We start from the raw sequence: 24,025 nt of genomic DNA, 5'->3' as shown, positions 1-24,025 counted from the left end.
GATACGCTAAAGTATATTCCTTAAACCAATCCAAACTTCCTGGTCCATCTTCAACACCTCATGTAAGTCTATTCTCATTACCCTAGTGATCCCAAATTGAGAATAAAATCAGTGCATGCACTAATGCAATGGATAGTGACTAATCATCAAAAGGCATTTAATTACAGAAGTATAAAAGAACCTTTCACTGTTCTATGTCAAAGCCCCCCAGAGTATAACCAGAAATACTCAGCGTAGGTATCACAACTGCAGTATTTATAAGGACATTAATAGACAAAAAGGATAATGTAGTCTAGAAACAAAACAAGTAGTCTTATAAACAAAAATATTCAAATATTGAAATTCAGGTAGGACCATAATGTAGGACTTTTATATAGCAAGTAACCTAAGAAATTCTACCACTAAGAGGCTACATTATGCATAAAACATTTTATTTTTCTATTAGATATCATAATAATCCATATTCACTATGCTGCACTACCATTTGCAAGGAAAATAGCCAGCTAAGCTACAAAATATGAAGAGTAGAGTAACATCAATTAAATTTATTCAGAAGAGATGTATTAGTAGTTTATGTCACAAACCTTAAAAGCACACTTAATTTTATATCTCATTATGAACAACAAACTAATACCTTGATGATTAGATCATTATGCAACCCCAAAGATTATATGCTGAAAAAGGAATTGGACAGCTGAACAAATATCATGCAAGAATACTAAGACCCTATGCAGTAGAGAAAACAGAAAGCCAAAAGTACACAGCACTTTATCAATTATGCAGTTACATTGCAATTGAACCAATTATGTTAATTGTCATTGGCATTTAGCATATTTCCACAGCAAGATGTCAGTGCTAACTGGTGGTCAGTTGGATTTATAACTTTCAGCTTACGTAAAGTAAGAAGACCTGAAATGAGCCGTCAATAGGGCAAGAGATCAAGATGGAAACCCATTCTCTGAATAATTCCATGAGGGCATGGGAGTCCCAGAATTTCCATTGTGCTTTTTGCCCAACAGTTAGGCTGACCATCCACATAACTCAAGGAGAAGAACAGCTTTATCTGTTGATTTGAAAAAAAGTTTTCAAGACCTTCTGGAGTTTGCAGAGGCTTCAGAGGAATCTCATTGGGCTTAAGTGACAAAAAGAAATGGACTGAAAATAGTAAACTTTGTGTGCTAGGTCTCCCATGATACTTGTGTGACGTTGAATTATGATAGTAGTATATTGTTATCTAATCTTTAGCACCAAGGATGTCAGTTAGCATCTTCTCAGAACTCCTATTAATAACCAATAGTTTTAGAAATTTAAGTTCCTCGTCATTAGCCACCCAGTATGAGACTTCCTTCATTAATGTTCGTGCTTCATTAAACCCTGTAATAAATTAGAACAATTCTTAAGGTCGTCATGAGAAAGTTCAAAAAAGACATGTACCTGATAGATCATTCAAATTTTCTATATAGACATCCAGCCCCTAGGAAGAAGAAGCAAATAACAAAAAAGTATGCAAATTTATTTCCATATACCTCCATATGGGTAAACGCTAGCCTTTTTTTTTTTTTTGCATCATTCATCAAAAGAACATACAAGTATGCCTGAATCAATTAAGCAATCTCACAAACGGCATTAGTTCTTATACTGGTTAATGCATTTTTCCGTTAAAATGATCTAAGTACATTCTACAAGTTTTCCTAGGTAAAAAGTCTAACTTGTCGGTAAAGAGTTTCGACAACACCAACGCTGACATCAATAAACTTATTGAAATAAAAAAAAATGGCACACTTAAACAAAATAGTTTTTGCCTATACGCCATTTATAGAATTTTCCTGAAAATAATCAAAAGGGCATATACCATGTAATTCAACTTAGAAAACCAAACTTTGAAACTATCTTCTCGACCCATCTAACACAACATGGCGTTACGAAGAAAATAAAGATTTGAGTGAGAGAAACTGTGGAGGAGGCCTACAAGGGACAGTGACCACGAGAAGGATCTGTGGGTGGAGGCGAATCTGAGACGAGAAATTTCCCTTGGTGAGGGTCTGCCACTCTACTCTCGAACCGGAAGTCCTGCCGCTGCTCGAATAGACGCCGGGAGAAGGAGATGGTGGCGGAGCAGCTGTCCTTCCATTTCTATCGCCCTCGGCGGCGATGGTATTCTCCGAAGTCTGATTGGTTCAATTTCCCCTCGGCTGGATCTTCAAGGTTTTGTTAGTCGAGTCTGGTCGTCCGTCCGGCCTTCATTCTGATCCGTTTCCAAATCGGCAGAATCTAAAAGATACTTTTTTCAGTACTGAACATGTTGCTCAACTATACAACGTAACAATTTTTAGTATGCTCAAAAACTTTGTAATTGGGTACAATTTTCAAAGATGTACACCATGTTTTTTTAAAAAAAAATTACGCTTCACTCTTTTTCACATAGCTGTTTTTGGTGTTTCTTGGTTAGAACTGAATTTTATCATTATGGGCATTAAATATATCCATATAAATAATTATTCATTCAGTAAATCTTGTTATTAGAATTTGATTAATTAGAAATTTCTATCTTTCTAATTATAATAGATGCATGTAATTAATATATATGATATTATTAAAATATTCATGTATATACATACATGTATATATTCTATCATTTAACAATGTCCTTATTCATTTGTGATATAAAAATATACTATTGAATTTAGGATGCGAACTTTCCTAAATTAATAAAAACAAATTGAGACTAACTTTGATCGACTTCTTTACTGGCAAATATTTTTTTAATAACAAATTAAAATGTTATAATTGACATTTTTAAATAAGTTTGTACGAGAGCTAAATCGAACTTTGTGTTATAAGGCAATTAAATCAAGTTAAATATACCATTAATCAAGCTATTAAAATGGATCCGTTAGGTGTTATTGAACTCTTAACTTAAGTTTATTTGATTATTAATTTTATATTTAAAGCTAGTTTATTACAAATTTATTTCATATTTACTTATTTATAAGTTTATTTATAAATTTAATAAGAGTTTATTAATAAATATATAGTTAATGAACTTTATTTTCAGATATTTGTTCGAGACAACATTCACCAATAGTTCACGATTTTATATTTATGAAAATCAATGAACTAAACGACATATACACTCATTATTTAGTTTAGTTAATCGTTCAAATTTATATTATTTAATTGAACCAACATATGTTAAGGGAATACAAGTGAGTTCTTACCAAGCCAAATACATAATTTCGTGTGCAAATTTCCTGTGAATATTTTATTTTTGAATTGTTCACAATGATGATGCAAGTACAAAAGTGTTAATCATAATGTAAAATATGTATTCCAGAAGACAAGGATATTTGAACTTGTATCTATCACCTTAGAAGTATATCAAGAAATTAGACATTTGCTGGGCTAGTCTCCTGTGGAGTTTTGGCAACAATGGAGATAGCATGAAGGCCAGATTTCAGTTCATCGCCTAAAAGTTCATATACCATTCGGTGACGCTTTACTAGGTTCTGGCCATCAAACTTGGGCGAGACAATCTTAATGTTAAAATGAGTCTCATTTTCACCTACCTTGACGCCTGCATGGCCGGCATGCTTATAGGAAACGTCTTCGATCTCTAGAACACTTGCTTCCAGAGCAGACTGCAGAGTTTGCCTAATTCGGTTAGCTCTTGAAATTGCAATATTGACTCCTCGTGAACCCATCTTTTATAAACAAACTGTACGGACCACTGAATCCAATCGAGTTACCTAATCAAAACTTGTTTGAATAAGATAATTCGTCTGACAAAACTTGGTTCTAATCATCAATGTAAGTAGATCTAATCATCATCAATGTAAGTGCCCCTTGCTAATTTGTACTATGGTCATAACGAAAACTTCAACATAATAGTCCCAATCATGCACGAAATTTTGTACAATAGTCCACCAAACATTGTGAGTCTAACTCAATTTGCATGGAACGAGTCAATGATCAAAGTCAACAGCTTAATGGATGTCAGATTAACCAATATATAGCAACAAACAATGACAAGGCAACAAATTAACATAATATGGGACAGAAGATACCTATACACTACAGCAATGCATATTGTTGCAATACACCATTAGAAGCAGTCAAATGTTGTGTTATTTGGGTGGCCTGCTAGTTTAATTCTTAAATATCAAAAGCCCCTCAAGGAAGACTAGAAACCCGTCATCAATAAGGATCAACGCAGTGTAAATGTCTGGTAAATTGAAGCCTAAAATATTGGAGTTGAAGCCTAAAATATTAAATAGAAAAATGGATGTGGTATTCGATCTGCGACAAAAAAAAAATCAAGCAGCATGCTAACATGGAAGGAACTCTGACCAGAGAACTAATCTCCACCACATTATTCCCTGGGATGCTTAAAAACTACACGCCTTAACACAAAAAGCCTTGCATTCAATAATGGTATAGGGCAACAATCATTTTTGGAATTATCTTTTGGGCAGGGTTTGAGAGTCTCACAGACAATTTTCACGATATCTTTCTATGTCAAGTTGCAAGCAATACCACTGGCAAATATGCAAGATTTTCAACTAGCCTTCTGTAGTGAACCCAAGATATTCCACAAGAGCATCTTATTTAACTCATCACACAAGTTGGTCAAACAACCCTTTCACAATCTGAATCTACAAGAGATATCATTGGACGGGCAATGTAACCTTTTTAGTCATTTTATTTAGTTGCTAATCAAAAATTCTATACAGTCATCATTGCCTGGGAATGGGATCGGGCAAACTTCTAAGAACAAGATCAGGAACAGCAAGATTCAGACAGATCTTCTCCAACTCATTCTTATTGAGCCTTTAGAAATCATCAACTGTGAATCAGACTTGTACATAGACTACGTGACATCACCTTCGGTCAACAAAATCAATGTGTCAATAGGCCTTTTCAATGAAGAAAAATCAGCTCTAATAAAGATTTTTGGTCAACAAAATCAGTAATCAAAAGGGTATTTTGAATGAAGAAAAGTCAGTTCTAGTAATCTTTTTAGGCAATTTTATTCTGTTGCTATTCAAAAATCTACAGTCTTCATTATCTAGGAATGGGATCTGGAAAACTTATTTTCCTTCAATGGCAAAGATCTTTCACCCTTCCATGCAGACAAAATTCTAACCACTAAGAACAGGATCATGAACCACAACATTCAGACAGATCTTCTCTGACACCTAATTGATCCTTTATAAACCATCAACTGTGAATCAAACTTATACATAGACTAGGTGGCATCTCCTTTGGTCAACAAAATCAATGTGTCAAAAGGGCATTTTCAAGAAGCAGAGTCAATTCTAGCAAATCTACCCTCAGTGGTTTGCTAGTCCCAAGCTATTAAGTTTGAAAGGAAAAAATAGCATTCTGATCCTTGGAATTTTGAGTGTGTCAATCATGTGGATTAAAGTTACATTGGATCCTAGTGAGGGATCCAACCGTCATTGGATAGTTCGTGGTCCAGGCATTGGATAGATTGTAGCACAGGCTGGCATTCCAGTACTTTATTTCCATTTTTTCCTCTTGCTCTTATGTGTATCTCTCCTATTTTTCTCCAAGCGTATAATCCTTTCAATCCGCACCCACGGGTGTAGCGCAATTGGTACTCGATTGGTAGATTTTCGAATTGAGCACGGGTCAATTCTCAAGGATTTCATCACCCTAGGTTATGCCCTCCCACCTAGGAGGATGTTGCCTACTCTAATTTACCTACGTGAATCTTATCGTGGACCCGGCGATACTAGGCCACTTGGGGTGAACGAAATCACCTTTTGTTGGATGTAATTCTTTCAATCTTTTTGAATAAAGGGCAGCCTGGTGCACAAAACTTCTACCATGCAGGTCCCAGGCAAAGACATATTGTACGCAGTCTTACCTTGCTTTCAATTCTTTTGAATGAATCATGATAATTTTTACTAATAAAAGTAAGGTTTTAGAAAGTAGGTAGTCCTCATAGTGAAGTATGGTCTCTATCTTCTTCTTCATCTTCTCTTCTAAATCATTGCAGCTCTCATCTGAATACAGTAGCTGAAGGCTGCAGAAGTCCTCTCAGTGACTACAGAAGAAGCTATAGCAGCTACCAGCATCTACAATGATTGAAGGCTACAGAACTCAATCACTACTGTGCCCTCTTCTCCCATAGGCACCAGCAGCAATTTTTCAATTTTTGGTGAACTTTACTCTTGCCTCGCACATTTGATTGAAATCTTCTTTCTAAAGTCTCAAATTGCTTCCATTGATCTTCTAATCTTGTTTTAACTTCTTTTGATTCTTTACCACCTGTCAACCATGAATCTTTGGGAATTATTTTCCCACAAACAATGTCCAGAGAAGGCCTCTTACTAGATAACCAAGCAACCTAAGACAACCTAAATACCAATATTCACCATCAGCTATTCATTCCCAATTCCCCATTCACTTAGGAAAATTGAAATATCCAAGATTAACGAGGAAAAAGTATAATTGAAAAAAAAAAAAAAAACAAAGCTAGTTTGTATTGTACAGGGAATTTCCCATTAACAAGAGAAAGCTCGCACTCGTATAAAAAAGACGCCTTATTTAGAGTACAGCATATTCACCAGACTGATTTGTATCTAAGAAAGAGAAATCCACAGAAGACGCATCGTTTCTTGAGATCTAGAACATGCATACGCAAAATTACCATGACAAGGGTAATTAGGAACACTACTACATCCTCTTTACAAACTCAGATGCCCAGATTTAATCCTCTTTCGAAGATTAAAAAAAAAAAAGACGATAGCAACACTACAAATTGAATGAGATCTAGAAACTTACAGTAAAGTCGAAGCTGCGCAGCAGATCGAGAGGAAACGAGCCAGCGATGAAGAGCTAGGGTTTTTCCTCGTGAACGACCATATACGAGTAAGAAGGCTGCGAGACATTTCCACTAAAAGGATCGAAATTAATTATTTACTAAAATACATTTGAAAAATAATTAAAACAAAAGTTTACAGACAGATTATCGTTCCTATTTTCTCTTATTATTGCTTGAAATTATGAACATTGTTTTCTGAATATACATTTATTTGAAATACAAAATTTTGATCTTATGTGAAATGTAGAATCAAATTCTGTGTGGCCGAAAATTTAGAAAACTGTTGCTAACTATATATATATATATATATATATATATATATATATATATATATATATAAGGTAATTTTTCAAGATTCAAATTAATTTCTGAAGGAAAAAAAATCATTTCAAAAGTACTAAGGTCAGTTTACTCGGAAAGATGAAACGAGAAGAAAAAGAAAATGAAGACGAAAAAAAATCCTTAAGTAAATTATGAGATATCTTCGTAATAATACAAAATAAAAATTTAGCAAAGTAGAACTAAATCAAATTTAAAATTTAGTAAGATAAAAAATATCTACTATATGTAATCAAATTATATTATAAGCTCAAACAAGAGGAGGTGACAACAAACTTTTGAACTTAGGTAATTGTGTTGTTGATTGCCATTATAGTACATAGATTATAGTTAAGAGTGATGAGAAATCTAGGTGGTTTACTCATTACCTGCAATGGTCAACAAATGAGAATCCAAAACATGCTCTCCCTGAAGTTTTCATTTGTCTTAGAATATTTCCAATGCAAATTTTGTGAAAGGTTTGTAAAATTAAAAAATCTTATCAAAAAAAATCTTTTATGATTCTGTAGGTAAGATTCGAAATTTTTAATTCAAGAGCATATTTGAGTTTTCAAATCTGTTTTTTTTCTCTTGAAAGTGAAGTCAGTAATTAATGTGCATGATTACCATTTCCAAATAATTAAAAATAAATTATTTGATGTAACATTTAATTATAATGTTTTATTTCATAAATAGTTAATAATAATTAAAGTGGTACTTTTTTTTTGAAAATAAATATATTTGAGATAAGTTAAAAAATATAGAAATTATTATAATTAAATTAAAATCATAAATTAATTAATTTATTAATTTAAAATTATAAATTTAATTAAATTATAATCATAAATTTATTAATTATAAATTATAAATAAATTAAATCAAAATCATAAATTAATTAAAATATTAAATGAAAATTATATAGATATATTAAATGAAAAATTAATAAATAAAAATATATGATTTATAATGTAGGACACACAAAAAAAAAATTGTATGGAGGTTTTTTCATTGTGGAGATAATAGTAGGTGTTTATACTTATGATGTGGCATGATATGGCATATTAAAAATTATAAAAAAGCTCATTGAGAGGTTTAACCATTAGAAATGTCTTAAGAGCTTTTTATACTTGTGATGTGGCATATTGGAAATTACAAAAAAAAAAATTATTGAAAAGTTTAACCATTGGAGATGTCCTTAATTTATCTATCTTATCAAATCTACAGTATGTTCAGACTTGTTGGATTGCAGGATTACAAATAAAGTCTTTTGTTGAAAACATATAGAAAGATTATAAATTTATAAGGAAAAAATATCTTCATTAACATGAGACTTTTTGAGTAGAGTCCAAGAATAAAATCATGAGGGCTTAGACCTAAAGTAGATAATATCATACCATTATAGAGATATCTAAATTCTTTTCAATCCTTTAATTGGTATCAGAGCCTGGACTATAGAAGGTCTAACCGCCGACTGTGCACAAGAGCTATGGTATAATTGATCCATATGAATAGATATTAACCTCGAACAAAGAAAGTATGGGCTCTCGTGTCTAGATCAAGAGGACCAGAGGTCAGGTGGACCGAGGAGCAGGAAGACATGATGGGTCGAGGATCAGACCTGGGAAGCCTGTGGTCCTTCATTTGATAGGGGAATTGTTGGATTACAAGGTTACAAACAAAGTCCCATATTGAAAATAAATGGAAAAAATCATGAGTTTATAAGGGAAAGATATCTCCATTGGCATGTGACCTTTTGAGTAGAGCCCAAGAGTAAAATCATGAGGATTTATGCCTACATGGATAATATCATATCATTATAGAGATATCAAATTCTTTTCAATCATTTACATACTACATTTATTAGTTATCATAATCCTTATCAAACAGATACCAAAATGATTTTCAAGAATTTGAATTCTAGCAAAAGTCGATTTAGGTAAAATTAACTCGATTTAGGTCAAATCAATTAATGAACCAAACGATCTTGAATTGACATGAAGCTAGTTCCTATGTGTTAGTTTACCTCTCCTGATTTATCTATGCCCTCAAATACTAATTTGACCTAATATATTGAGAGCAATAATTTCTTGAATAAAAAAATATTTAAAAATTTTAATTCGTGTTAAAAAAATTATTGCTCTTAACATATTGAGTCAAATTGGTATTTTAAGATATGGATATAATCAGAAGAGAGGTACACAAACACATAGAAACTAGTTTTATATCAATCCGAGGTTGTTTAATCAATCAGCTGGTTTTGGACAAAATTGGTTGATGGACCAAATGACTTCGGGTTGACATGAAACTAGTTCTTATGTGTTTGTTTATCTCTCCTAATTATATTCATGCCTTCAAATACCAATTTGATTTAATATATTGAAAGCAATGATTTTTTAAACACGAATTGAATTTTTCAAACATATTCGTGTTCAAAAAATTATTATTCTCAAAATATTGAGTCAAATTGATATTTAAGGGTATAGATATAATCAGGAGAAGTAGACAAACACATAGGAACAAATTTTATGTCAATTCGAAGTTGTTTGGTCCACACCTCGGATTAACATGAAACTAGTCCCTATGTGTTCATCTACCTCTCTTGATTATATTCCTATCTTCAAATACCAATTTGACCCAATATATTGAGAGTAATGCTTTTTTAAACATGAATTAAATTTTTAAAATATATTCGTGTTCAAAAAATTATTACTCTCAATATATTGTGTCAAATTGGTATTTGAGGGCATAGATATAATCAGGAGAGGTAGACAAATACATAAAAACTAGTTTCATATCAATCCGAGGTCATTTGGTCCATCAGTCGATTTTGCCCAGCTGAAGGACCAAAATCAACCAATTTGGGGCAAAATCGGCTATTGGACCAAATGACATCTGATTGACATGAAACTAATTCATATGTGTTCATCTACCTCTCTAGATTATATTCATGATCTCAAATACTAATTTGACATAATATATTGAGTGCAATGATTTTTTGAACACAAATTGACATGAAACTAGTTCTTATGTATTCATCTACCTCTCTTGATTATATTCATGCTCTCAAATACCAATTTGACCTAATATACTGAGTGCTTGAACACAAAAGTATTTGAAAAATTCAATTTATAAATCGACTGATGGACCAAATATCTCGGATTGACATGAAAGTAGTTCATATGTGTTCGACTATCTCTCCTGATTATATTCATGGTCTCAAACTTTAATTTGACTCAATATATTAAGAGGAGTGATTTTTTGAACATGAATGTGTTTGAAAAATTCAATTCGTGTTGAAAAAATCATTACACTCAATATATTAGGTCAAATTACTATTTGAGGACATGAATATAATTAGAAGAGGTAGATGGATCCATAAGAACTAGTTTTATGTTAATCCAACGTCATTTGGTCCATCAATCGATTTTGTCCAAAATTGACTGGTGGACGCAAATCAGCCAATTTTGGGTAAAATCGATTAATGGACCAAATGATATTGGATTGACATGAAATTAGTTCCTATGTGTTCGTCTACATCTATTAATTATATCCATGCTCTCAAATATCAGTTTGACTTAATATATTGAGCGCAATGATTTTTTGAACATAAATGTATTTGAAAAATTCAATTTGTAAATCAGCTGTGGATCAAATAACCTTGGATTGACATGAAACTAGTTCATATGTATTTGGCTACCCCTCCTAATTATATTCATGCACTCAAACGTCAATTTGATTTAATATATTGAGAGCAGTAGTTTGAATACAAATTGTAAAATTTAATTAGTATTCAAAAAATCATTACACTCAATATATTACGTCAAATTAATATTTAAGGACATGAATATAATTAAAAGAGATAGACGAACACATAGCAACTAGTTTCATATCAATCCGAGATCATTTGATCAATCAGTCAATTTTAGAAAAAACTAACTAATAGACCAAATAACCTCGGATTGACATTAAACTAATTCCTCTTCTAATTATATTTATGCCTTCAATACCAATTTGACATAATATATTGAGTGCAATAATTTTTTTAAATAAGAAAATATTTAAAAAATTTAATTTATGTTCAGAAAATCATTGCTCACAATATATTAAATCAAATTGATATGTAAGGAAATGAATATAATCAAGAGTGATAGATGAATACATAAGAACTAATTTCATAACAATCCAAGATTATTTGATCCATTAATTAATTTTATCCAAAATCAACAAATTGATCAAATGACTTTAAATTGATATGAAACTAATTCCTATGTGTTCCTCTACCTCTTTTGATTATATTTATACTCTCAAATATCAATTTGACCAAATATATTGAGAGTAATAATTTTTTAAACACAATTTAAATTTTTTAAAATATTTTCTTATTCAACAAACTATTGCTCTTAATATATTTAGTGACATGGATATAATCAAAAAAGATAAACGACCACACAGAAATTAATTTCATATCAACCCGAGATTATTTAATTCATCAATCAATTTTACATAAAATTAACTTTTATTAAAAAAAATAACTCAGAAAATCAGTCGACTGATTTATTTAAAACTTCACCATTTTAACACAAACCAAAAATAATATAAAAAAATAATAGAGGTAAAATTGAAAATAAATATATAATTTTAAAATTTTAAAATTATCCTAAGTGATTTGATAATTTTAAAAAATTAACTACGTGGTTCCATAAAAAACAAAGCTGAATAATCATCACTGTTATCTAGTAAAAAACTGTGAACCCACACAAAACTGGCTGCAAAATTTATATTTACAGTAGATCACGCCCCATCAGTCCTAGGATGCCAGTTTCATGATTTTACCAGAACCTCTAATCGCGGGGAAGGGATAAACTGGTTGCGTGACAGGAGCACATCTTCCAACAAAATTTCCCCAGATCTCGATTCTTGCGTACGCAAAACGATCAAAATTAGATACTGTAATCCACACGAAACTCAGTCATTGAAGAAGTTAAACAGGTATTTTAGATCTTCCACGCTGAGCTGACTAGCTTTATTGACACCGTGGTCATCTCCAAAAGCAGAAGAAATCATCTTCCTTTTCTTCTCCTGCAATAAAATATTTTCTTGCAGATAAGAGTGATTAAGACTCCGAACGGATACATGTCCTCAATGCATGAATTATCACATAATGCATGAATCACCTTGTTTAACTGCCACAGTTCAATGACGATAGTTATAATGTTAATATCGAAATTAGCACATTGGTCAAAGATAAGTAACTGCTAGCATCAGAAATATCCAACAATTTAGCAAAGCAGCAGTGAAGCAAGAAATGATAATTGTAGGGAACTTGCGATCTCAGGCTTGGTATCTCACAAGGTCCACAGATTAATTACGAGTCTAAATAACCTATGATGCTTTTACTTAAGGATTCTGGAAACAAGCAATGTGCAGACAATATACCTGAAGAGCCAATATACGATCTTCAACTGTATCTTTTATAGTTATTCGTGACACCTTTACTGGATGGGTTTGTCCAATTCGATGCACTCGGTCAATGGCTTGCTCTTCAGTAGTTGGATTCCACCAAAGATCAAGAAGAATCACATGACGTGCAACAACCATATTCAGGCCAAGACTTCCCGCTTTTAGTGACATTAGCATAACAGTTACCTGAAGGACAACAACAATGTCAAAAATATTAACAAATAGCTAGCAAAAAGCAAATTGCAAACAATCACAAATGATAGAAATTGCACATGGTTTAGGATTGTCAAACCTCTGGGTCACTATTGAAGTCTTTCACAGCCTTGTCTCTTGAAGTAAGAGACATTGTCCCATCTAGCCTCCTATACTGTATAAAATACTTATCCAATGAAAACTCAAGCAAGTCCAGCATGCCATTCCACTGGGAAAAAATAAGGACCTTTTCGGGCACTTTAGGATTTAGGTTTAACTGATTAGGTTTGAAATTAGTGGAATTTGCAAGATTATCAACAATTTTGGTATTTGAACCAGAGATTGACATCAGGATATCTAGAACGGCTTTAGTTTTGGAAGAGATGTAATGACCGTGGGTGACTGATTCTGGATCACAAGTATAGCGGGTTGAAGCTTCATCAGTATCATCATCAGAAATTAATCTCTTCAATATATCTCGTGAAAAAAATGAATCATAACCAATAGTATTACTACAGTCGGTTGCAGGACACAAGTTGTCATCACCAGTTAAATGTTCAGACACACACTGATAGCAAAAGACATGCCCACACATTGTGACAACAGCATCCTCGGCTAGGTCCTACAAAAGGTATCAAATATAAAAGTTGAGCTTCAGCATCAAAACTGGTCAAAAATGTTTCCATGACAAGAAAAGTATGGTCAGCAACTAAGCACTAGGCATTTACTAAAAGGACCAAAATGTGCTTATGGGAATCCCCAGTGATTATGGATCAAATAAAATTCTTTCGCTAACAATCTCATAAGGTTTTAAACCAACGTTGTTCAAATGACAATATCATGGCAGCCAATCTTCATGTAGAAAAAAATGCAGCAATAATTAGCTAAACCAAATATTTGATGGCTTATGAATTTCTCTTTCCTAGAAGCCTACCTGATGATAGCCACACCACAGCAAACTCTAGCAGTGAGATAATCACATGTAGAAGTTGCAATTCCTAAACAAATTTAGCCATATAGATGAAGAAAGCATTTTATGAAACATAGTTAAAGGAAACAAGATTACTTACACTGCACAAATCACAAATTCCGAGAGAACTTTCTAACTGATTAAGCAAATGGACAATCGTCTTCCTGGAAAGATGCTGCTCCATAGGCATTGAGTTCTTTCCACTGGTATTTGAATGGAACCCTTTGACAAGAATGGGGTGATCACAGGCTTGCCTAAGTCGCAAAAGCAGCAATAGAATATTTGCATAATTTTTTTTCAAGGTCCCAGCATTGGCATATTCCTGTATAGAGTGAAACTTTGCTTTCAGGATTGTTGAGAGTGGGAATAGTAGAGTTAATTCTGTATGATTTTTTTTTTTGTTTAGTGTAGGAGATAACTTATGGAATAATATAAGAATAATATTTTATCAATCATGAAAAGAGGAATATCACTATTGTAGTATAATTCTGTGCTACAAGACAGGGGCACGATTATGTCCTTCCTAATCACACATTCCAAAATTAGGATGAATGTTGCATATCTTGTGAACTTTTGATTAGGCTACATGATCGTATTTATTTCACAAAAAAAAGGGAAACGAAGAACCATAAAAATCACACTAACACTAGCTCAGCATTACTAGAACTTTACAATGGTTCATCATATAAAAAGAAGAAAAAAAAACAAAGACTTGGTAATCATATAGTCATGATTGAATTGCTAAGTATATCATGTACTTCAACTGATGTCACATCATATTTCGATTATATTAGTTAATTATAAATATCATCCAAATCCCAACCCTAAATCACTACTGCTGATCCCATTGCTTATTTATTCAGGGTATTTCTCCAATGCACTAAGCTCTCTGTCCATCATCCTTGACATTCTGTCAGCTGATCAAAATCTCACCACTTACTTCAATTACCGACTCATCCTCTCCCCCACTGACATTGTTATGCCAGGCAATTGCTTTGTCTTCCTCTCTTCCCGCTTGTAATGCATCTCCCTTTTCTCTAGACTTGCTGGAGGGATAAAAACTCAAGTAGTAACTTTAGTGTGGGATGAGATTCAAATTTCAATAGTATTCCTTCTAGAGAAAGGGTCTGCATGGCCACAAGATCAAACAATTATGGTGGAGCTTTTTGTGCTAGTTAGATTGAGAAGATTCTTGTGGCTAATAGAGGAGACATTGTTGTAGTCAGCAGAGGAAGCTATGAAGCTTGCCAATGAATTTAAATTGGTTCTCACTTGTGATCAACAGATCAAGGCAACTGCAGCTGAAGAAGGCATGTAATGTGTTAGCTAAAGAACCAGAAGAGTTTGTCAAGTTACTACAACAAGCTAAGCGTGAGGCACAAGTTACATTCAGAAATGATTGAGTTTATTTGAAGAAACATAAATCCAAGGCATGCTGAGTTTCTGGTTGCTGCTAATGAGTGTTGAAATGCCATCCATTTTAGAGTGTGAATGAGTATTCAAAGGAGAAATCAAAAGCTTCTAGATCTAGCTCCATCTTCAGAATGTAGTATTCAGAAGATCATTGGGTGACTGCTAGAGCTCAAGCGAATGGCCATTGGCAAGATTCTCCAACCAACAGAAGTGGGGAAGGATTTTACAAGGGTTGTGTCAGCTCTTTATTTATTCATTTAATATGGGATTTAATAGGTTTAATAAAAAAATTGTATAATTGATAGGCATATAATGTGATATATGAGAAGGATAAAATGATGATTAGAGAAGTAGAGAAGTCAGCAATTAACAGATACATAACAGAATTTTAACAGTGTGATATATTTGTTACGATTTAATAAAGTCTATGATAAATATTATTTTAGAAAGTTCATGATAGATGTGTTAAAATGTGAAGTTGGTGATAGATTAAGTAATTAACCCTGGGAACATTTCCATTTCATTTATTTTATCACCTTTGGTTTATATATTAAATGTGACAGGCAAAATTACATGGCCAATGCATCAAACCATAGCAAAACCAGCAAAAATTGAAGAAGGAAAAGTTTTCTTTTTCCGGTTTCCTAAAGTAACACAGACTTCTTGCTTCAAATATAATGACCGATAAACCATTAGGCATTCAAGTTTAGTTATAAAAAGATGACCATCTTGGAATAAAGATTAACAATCCGACAGTACTTAAAAACCTGAAAACCAGCTCTCCCATCAAATAAGCTTATTGGAATTGATTTCCATGCATCAAATACCTTGAATTGTTCTCGTGAATCAGCCTCTAGTTGCAAATAGAATTGTCTCTCCTCTTGCGAAAAATCCAGCTTTTCAAGGAAGATTGATTTTGGAGGTAGTTTAAGAATTGGCTCCCCATTAATTAGTGTACCTAGTGGATACAATTAGTCATCAGGCAACACCAACAAGCAATTATGGCAGCGAAAAGTAAAACAATATACTGAAGTCACTTTATTATTTCCTTTCATTTGAAAGGGAAAGGTTAAAGTAGTTTTAAAAAAAGAAAAAAAAATGATAAAACAAGGAACAGAACCAATACAGAAAAGTAATTACTTCATCTAATGTTAAATCTAAATATTAGCATTCATAGAGCTTTGCAGAGAGTTCAAGGGAGAGGTAAAACCCATACAGTGGGCCACCTTGTGAAGAAGATTATGCTGCTAGAACATAAAAATAGCAATGACAGAAGAGAAAACAGAATTAGCACACTTAACCTAAAAATATAATTGCACTTATATTAAACATATGTTTCTCTATTATCAAACGATACGGCAACAAAAAAAGCAGCAAAAGTATTAATTTACTTATAAACATATAAAAAGAGAAAAAGAAGTCATCCCATTAGTCACTGAATCTAACATATAATCTAAAATTAAATTTAAATGCCACTAATACCTTTGGTGCGACGAAGCAGTATAGCTTTAAAGACAGCCTGAAGCTTCTTATATCCACTGCTTGCATTTGTAGAAATTGGATATTTTATAGAGGTACAGAAAGAACTATAGTCAGTATACGGATCATACTTCAAGAAGCGGAAGTAGCTGTAGAGGTCATCGATTGAATTCTGCATCGGTGTCCCTGATAAGCACCATCTTCTTTTAGCACGAAGACCAGAACAAGATCTAGACATTTGTGTTCTGAAATTTTTTATTATTTGAACCTCATCTAGTATAATCCTGAACCACCGAACTCTTGAAAGGGGACCACTGCCAATATCATGCTGCGAATTTTTCTTTCTTTGCCCTTTTCTCTTCTGCTTGTTCCCTTTTTTGGGAACTGCTTTCCTTTTTTTGTTGCATGTGAGCTCATCCTTTTCATCATCAGAAGGCAATAAATGAGTTGGTACTTCATGAGTAACAATTGAATAGGTGGTTAGAACAACATGATACTCTGTTAACTCCATAGGATCTTTTGTCCTTGTACCTCCATGGTATATTAGAACAGACAACTTTGCACTTTCAGGAACTTTCTCATCTAGCTCTTGAGCCCATTGTCGAAGAACACTTGCAGGGCATACAACAAGAGTACCAGCAGCCGGTTTTGAGTTTTGGGATGACGAGTGTACACGTGAATTAGTCATTCTCTCAGTTTGTTGCTTTGACATAGCCAAGTCACTAACCCCATCCTCATCTAGATTTAATGTTTCTGGCATGATACAACTAGAATTGGCAGATGTGAAGTTCAACTGTTCCGCTATTTGCTTTTGTATTAGAGCAATCATCGATATTGTCTTACCAAGGCCCTGTTACAACAACGGCAAACAATCTTTCATGTATTTCTACATTGGTAAACAAAGTAATAATCACGTATACTAGTTGAAACATAAGAAGTTGATTCCCTCGAGAATGACCTGATCATCAGCAAGTATTCCGCCTGCACAATGTACACTATTCTCCTTTTGAACCATCCAAGCCAAGGCTATTTTCTATTGCACGTGATGGTGAGAAATCAAAGATTATAATTGAGGAAAAACAGTCTACATGATTAAGAACTACCTGGTGCTTTAGGAGAGGAACAGCCAACAGAGTGTCTGGCAGATCGTCTTCAATCTGTGGTTGATCAAGGTTCTGCAACAAACAATGAAACTAGATTGTTTTAGGAATATGAGATATTTAAATTATCCTGGATCTGAACATAATACAACAGATATCAAAGAAAAGACTGGACTTTAGGTAAAATGAGCCACATAGGTGACGAATTTGATCTCTGAACCTAAATTTCACTCAAATATTGCACAATAGAACACTTTGTTGACCCCCTCTCCCCATTCACACTCTTGAACCCATTGTAAGCTGCATCAAGTCAGCATAAATAGAAAGAATAAGAAAAACCTTTTGGCCACATTTTGTAGATAAAACTCAAGAACAGAGTTTATGCTCAATATGATCTAGATATGAATATGATATATTAGTTTTCATCACCTGTTATGGCCTTGAATTAAAGGTATAAGAATATATGAAAAAGAAGTGTTTCTTAATGTGCAGTGATCACAATAAATAGATAAGAACATGAAGGTCAACAATTGAGTCACAGAATAAAACCGTTCAAAAGAAGCACCAGTTTCCCATATCTGTGAGAAGATGACATGCAGAAGTGGCTGCTTCCATTTTCTCTAATCGGTGGCATATTTGTCCATTTAATGACAAACACCTTCATGATGATAATGATGATTGTTTGTTTGACGACTAATAGAAGCTGAGTTGTGAAAGAAAAAGGATTCCTGTATTATGTCGACTTGCGTTTAAACATTAATCTAGATATAATTATATGAGGATACAGACAACAAGGATAATTATACTAAAGCCATGTTTGCTTGTAAGTGAAGTTATGATAAAGCATAGATTTTATTTGCCAGAGAGAAGAGATGCTCAAGTTATGCGGATTTCTTTCAGGATAAGTCAAGCAGCTACTTTGCATAGGAATAGGATAGGTTAACTTTTCCGAGACTCAGGCTGGCTTGTAAGAGAATCTGAAAGGTGACTGCTGAGCTCCAGCCATAAAATCAGTGAAATGGAAGATTTCATAAACACATCAGCCAACCTATGCAAAATTAGAAGAGAACCTAGAAAACTAGGATGATTTTCCTTTTAAAGCGAATTCCATCTAACCCTAAAAAACATGATTCCGTATATTGGTCTGAAAGAAGCTTCTTTTCATCCAAATGTAACCCCAACATGTGCTTGATGGATAAACCAAAGGAAATTGCCTAAAAATACTTGGTCAACAGAGTTCCGAATATTGAACTAAACAGAATTGCATTTGTTCATGATAGCACACATGCACACAAGGGACATACAAGATGAAAAGAAACACCTGCAATGCCTCTTGATATATATGCCTCTCATCACGAATGTGCCTATCATCTCCCATTCCCAAGTGCTTTTGTTCATTGCTTATTCCTGGTTGCTGCATAATGTTGGCTGATCTTCCATGGAATGAAGAAGGCAGCAGCCGATATGAAATGTCCCTTCCAAGCAAATGTTTATTGTCTGTCCATTAAAGAGTAGCAAGTTATTAAGACATTAAGGCATCAGGTTATACTGTGATTTGTAGACCCAATCCAATGAAGATAAAAATTATGCATTAGCAAGAAGAAATTACCTATACTCTCTACTGAAGGTTTCATCTTGGTATGGGATTTTACTTCTACAAATGCTGATGGCTGAAGTCTTGTTGAAGTATCAATTGAGTTTCCTCCAACGAAAGATGAACGTAGAACCCTTCCACCAGCAAGTCGTTTATAATTTCCTAAGCTAGGTTTAAATACAGATCGGGAAACATTTCCCATGAAAGATGATGGAAGAATCCTCTGACTAGGTTGAGCAGAAGCATCCACTTTCATAGCCAGCTTACAGGTTATTGCCTCAGATTCAGGATTCAACAAGGGGCGGGACTCGGGTTTCATCTTGGTATGGGATTTTACTTCTACAAATGCTGGTGGCTGAAACCTTGTTGAAGTATCAGTTGAGTTTCCTCCGACGAAAGATGAACGTAGAACCCTTCCACCAGCAAGTCGTTTATAATTTCCTAAGCTAGGTTTAAATACAGATCGGGAAACATTTCCCATGAAAGATAATGGAAGAATCCTCTGACTAGGTTGAGCAGAAGCATCCACATTCATAACCATCTTACAAGTTATTGCCTCCGATTCAGGATTCGACAAGGGGCGGGACTCAGGTTTCATCTTGGTATGGGATTTTACTTCTACAAATGCTGGTGGCTGAAAGCTTGTTGAAGTATCAGATGAGTTTCCTCCAACGAAAGATGAACGTAGAACCCTTCCACCAACAAGTCGTTTATAATTTCCTAAGCTAGGTTTAAATACAGATCGGGAAACATTTCCCATTAAAGAAGATGGAAGAATCCTCCGACTAGGTTGAGCAGAAGCATCCACATTCATAACCAGCTTACAAGTTATTGCCTCAGATTCAGGATTCGACAAGGGGCAGGACTCAGTATCTTTGACTAGTCTCCTTGCAGGATCAAGGTTTCCAATAGATTGGATGTTCAGTTCCTCTCTTCCATCATTAACTGGCTGTTCAGGTTGTTCACATCCTGCATCACCCATTCTTCTACTTCTACACTTGCTCGAGATATATTAGAAGACAATGTGATGCCTACATGAGGCAGTGATGCAATCAATCTACAATCATAATTAGCTCAGTAAAGAATCTGAAACCCACTTGATGAGACATTATTCCCTGTATCAACAATTTGTGAATCATTTTGATTTAGCAGTCATGCAATCAACATAATTTTTAGTCTCCTTTGTGTTTAAACTCCAAACAATTCCGATTGTCGAGAACCTCAGAAAGCATTAAACCCCTTTAACTCCAAACCCCAAAACCCCTTAACAAAAAAAAAAAAAACAAGTATAAACCTTGAATTACAAACAGTTCAATGCCTGGCCATGGGATCGACTATCTTATTCTCCCAAGTCCAGAATTTGGTTAAAATAAGATGCTTAGGTAAAAAACTATCCACTCCCATACGATTGCAGGACAGCAGATGATACCAGGTTTGAACCAAAATCCAGGTTCAGGTGACAAGTATGTCAGGCTTGAACCAACAATGTAGATTCACATCAAGATCCTAGAATGCGTACAAACAAGAACTAGGGAAATAGAATCAGAGGTTCAGGTATTGGAGGAAGATAAAATGACAAGGAGTTATAAAACAAAAAAACAAAGTTTTAAAAGAACATTTGAGAAATCACCATACAAGTAGCATAACTAAATGTATCAAAAGCTAAATTTTGCTCAAGTTTTCTAACGCAGAAAACATGTTAAAAGATGAAGACGCTACTAGGATGAACTTGCAATCTAATGGCAGGTTCAAAATCCAAACAAAAAAGAAATGAGCAGCCTATACATCCAAAGTTATGAGTACTTCTAATGTACAGATTAATTACTGTTTCGAACCTAACACTGGCATTTGAATCACACATTTTGCTTTAACTTGTCGGAGAAGATACTCTTTCCAACGAAAGCGAAATTTCAATTGCCGGCGCCAAGGATAGAGGAAAAGAGATTAGAGGTAACCATTCCAGTCTGTGGCACCAGCGACGCTCTACGCAGGGGAAGAACACACTCGACGTCCTCCTGGTGCCAAAAGTAACGGCGACTGGAATCGGATGTCAGCCAAACTCGCCAAGTACCTTCACTCAACCCTAAGGTGCGTTTGGTTCAAGTCATCATTTATAACCTTGGTTATGTGATTACTAGGTAATCACATAACCAAGATTATAGGGAATACAACATAATCTAATATTGTTTGGTTCAATCCTAAATAATGTAATAAAAATTTGTTTGGTTGGAGGTTTTAGTGTATCACCTAATTTAACATTTACTTTAATACCCTGAATAGATATTTTTATAGTTAAATTAATTTAATATTTGATTAATGTTTTTAAAATAAAATAAAATAAATTATTAATATTAATATTTAGTTATCTTCCCCAAACTAAACTAAACGGCCAAGAATAAGGCATCAACGGATCACTTCCAATTCCAAACACAGCTTAGGAAGAGGATTTCAGCAATGGAAACAAGTAGGAAAAATCGTCGATTTCTTTTCACAAGCATTTTTGTTTTTTTGGGTAAGGTGTCGATTTCATCTCCTACAATGGAAAGATGAAAAAGTGAAGAAGGCGGCGGCAGCGAGATCTGCTTCGATGAAGAAGGCGGAAGGACAACTCTGCAGCGGCAACAAGATCTGCTTCGAGATCTTCTTCTATAATATATATAGATTGCGTCGTCGGTGACAGCGAGATCTGCTTCGATGAAGAAGGCGAAGAAGGCTGATTGTGTCGGCAGCGAGATCTGCTTCGATGAAGAAGGCGGAAGGACAACTCTGCAGCGGCAACAAGATCTGCTTCGAGATCTTCTTCTATAATATATAAAGATTGCGTCGTCGGTGACAGCGAGATCTGCTTCGATGAAGAAGGCGAAGAAGGCTGATTGTGTCGGCAGCGAGATCTGCTTTGAGATCTTCTTCTATAATATATATAGATTGTGTCGGCGGCGGCAGCGAGATCTGCTTCGATGAAGAAGGCGGAGAAGTCTGTCGCCGTTGGTTCGAAGAAAACAAAGTGGGAGACGAAGCCGAAGTCTGCCGCCGCCGGTTTATCGCCGCTGCTCTAGGCTTTGCCCCAAAAAAGAAGAAAAGTGTCTAGATAAACAGCAAAGAAGGAAGGTTATATTTGAGAAAATAATTTACTTAACCCCGGAATCGTCCAAAACCTTACGATTTGGAGGTTTTTTGATTCCGGGATATAACCCCTTTTTGCTGATGTGGCAGGAATCAAATATAACTTTGGAATCATTCATCACCTAAACCAAACAAGGTTAAATAATATAACCTTGATTAGATAACTAAAATTATTAAGAATAACCCTGAACCAAATATGTCCTAAAATCAAATGTAAAACCTGAAAGAAACGGACGGGAGGGAATCAGAGAGAAGAAGAAAAGTTCGCGAGTATTCGGTTTGGGGTAACCACGAAGCGACCTTGACGGACCGAAAGGCAATTCAAGTGCACAAAATATTGACAAGACCCTTCAAATTAATATTAAGCACAAAATATTCCTGCAAATGTCATTTTGCTACTCATCTACATCATACGCATTACGCTGACGCTATTCCAATTGTAATAAAAAGAAAACTACATACGCCCCCTTTTAGATTTGATAATTAAATTTAGGATATATGATGGGATCATTAATTCTATCTAAACTTAATCCTTAATTCAATCAAGCATTCTGCGTTCAATTAATTAACCAACGAGGTAAATAATAAAATGGATGTTGTATGTTAAATTTAATGATGTGTTTGATTGGAGATTATTCTTGATAATTTTAATTATTCATTTAAGTTATCAATGAATTTTTTTTTATTTTAGATAAGTGATGATTCCTGAGTAATATTTTATTCCCGACACATCAGTAAAAAAAAATATATAACCGAGAATTAGAAAATTTAAAAAAATTAAAGTTTTTCTTAATTTCATGATTAATAATTTTTATTTATCCAAAATACCCTCGGATAAGAAAAAAAATATGATAAAAAACACAAGAGAAAAAAAAATAAAAAACTTAAGAAAAGAAAAAATATATAAAATATAAAAATAAAAAAAATTGTAAAAGAAATAAAAAATAAAAAAATTGTAAAAAAATAAAAAAAAATAAAAAAACCCCTAAAAAAATTAAAAAAATAATAAAAGATGTAAAAATATAAAAAAAGGAAAAACATAAAAAAACGTTAAAAAGATTAAAAATAGAAAAAAAATGTAAAAAGGTTAAAAAAACATTAAATTTTAAATTTTAAAAAATTAAAAAAAACGTAAAAAAAATAAAATATAAAATATAAAAAAGGGAAAAAGTAAAAAATAAAAAAAATGAATAAAAAATAAAAAGTAATTAAAAACATATAAAAATAAAAAAATTGAAAAAGTAAAAGTAAAAAAAAACATAGAGTTTAAATAATAATAATAATAATAATAATAACATTATTATTATTATTATTATTATTATTATTATTATGTATGGTGGATTTTGTAACTGAGGGTAATATAATAAAATATTAAACTAGGTTATTCATTAAAACCTTCAAACAAATAAATTTTTGTTGCATTACATAGGTTGAACCAAATAATATTTAGTTATGTTTTATTTCCTATAACTTTGGTTATATGATTACTTGGTAATAACATAATTAAGGTTATACATGATAATTTG

General features: G+C 33.4%; 1 protein-coding gene and 1 long non-coding RNA gene across 2 annotated transcripts; both read right to left on the bottom strand.

Annotated features, from left to right (window-relative positions):
• Positions 1-1,019: 1,019 nt before the first annotated feature.
• Positions 1,020-7,003, bottom strand: LOC122028225. The gene is made up of 3 exons (XR_006124678.1): positions 6,811-7,003; positions 1,970-2,271; positions 1,020-1,374 (listed from the first exon to the last, which is right to left on the bottom strand). It is a non-coding gene; the product is annotated as an uncharacterized LOC122028225 (long non-coding RNA).
• A 4,878-nt stretch (positions 7,004-11,881) lies between these two features.
• On the bottom strand, positions 11,882-22,657 carry LOC122028207 (helicase-like transcription factor CHR28). Its single transcript, XM_042587239.1, has 10 exons — positions 19,392-22,657; positions 19,104-19,279; positions 17,786-17,857; positions 17,641-17,715; positions 16,686-17,532; positions 16,031-16,161; positions 13,891-14,112; positions 12,921-13,442; positions 12,605-12,814; positions 11,882-12,247 (listed from the first exon to the last, which is right to left on the bottom strand). The coding sequence occupies exons 1-10, from the start codon at positions 20,356-20,358 to the stop codon at positions 12,134-12,136; spliced, it is 3,336 nt and encodes a 1,111-aa protein (XP_042443173.1). The 5' UTR covers positions 20,359-22,657; the 3' UTR covers positions 11,882-12,133.
• Positions 22,658-24,025: the final 1,368 nt, after the last annotated feature.

This window comes from Zingiber officinale, chromosome 1A (genome assembly GCF_018446385.1).
Source record: "Zingiber officinale cultivar Zhangliang chromosome 1A, Zo_v1.1, whole genome shotgun sequence".
Lineage (NCBI taxonomy): Eukaryota > Viridiplantae > Streptophyta > Magnoliopsida > Zingiberales > Zingiberaceae > Zingiber > Zingiber officinale.
The sequence above is the reverse complement of the archived record's forward strand: the minus strand, read 5'-3'. Positions and strand labels throughout refer to the sequence as shown.

Excerpts from the sequence above, each read along its gene's own strand:
- LOC122028207 (XM_042587239.1), bottom strand. The coding sequence starts at position 20,358 with ATGGGTGATGCAGGATGTGAACAACCTGAACAGCCAGTTAATGATGGA. Across the intron at positions 17,533-17,640 it reads GAATACTTGCTGATGATCAG|GGCCTTGGTAAGACAATATC; the intron begins GTCATTCTCGAG and ends TTGTTGTAACAG. Across the intron at positions 13,443-13,890 it reads GAATTTGTGATTTGTGCAGT|GACCTAGCCGAGGATGCTGT; the intron begins GTAAGTAATCTT and ends TACCTTTTGTAG.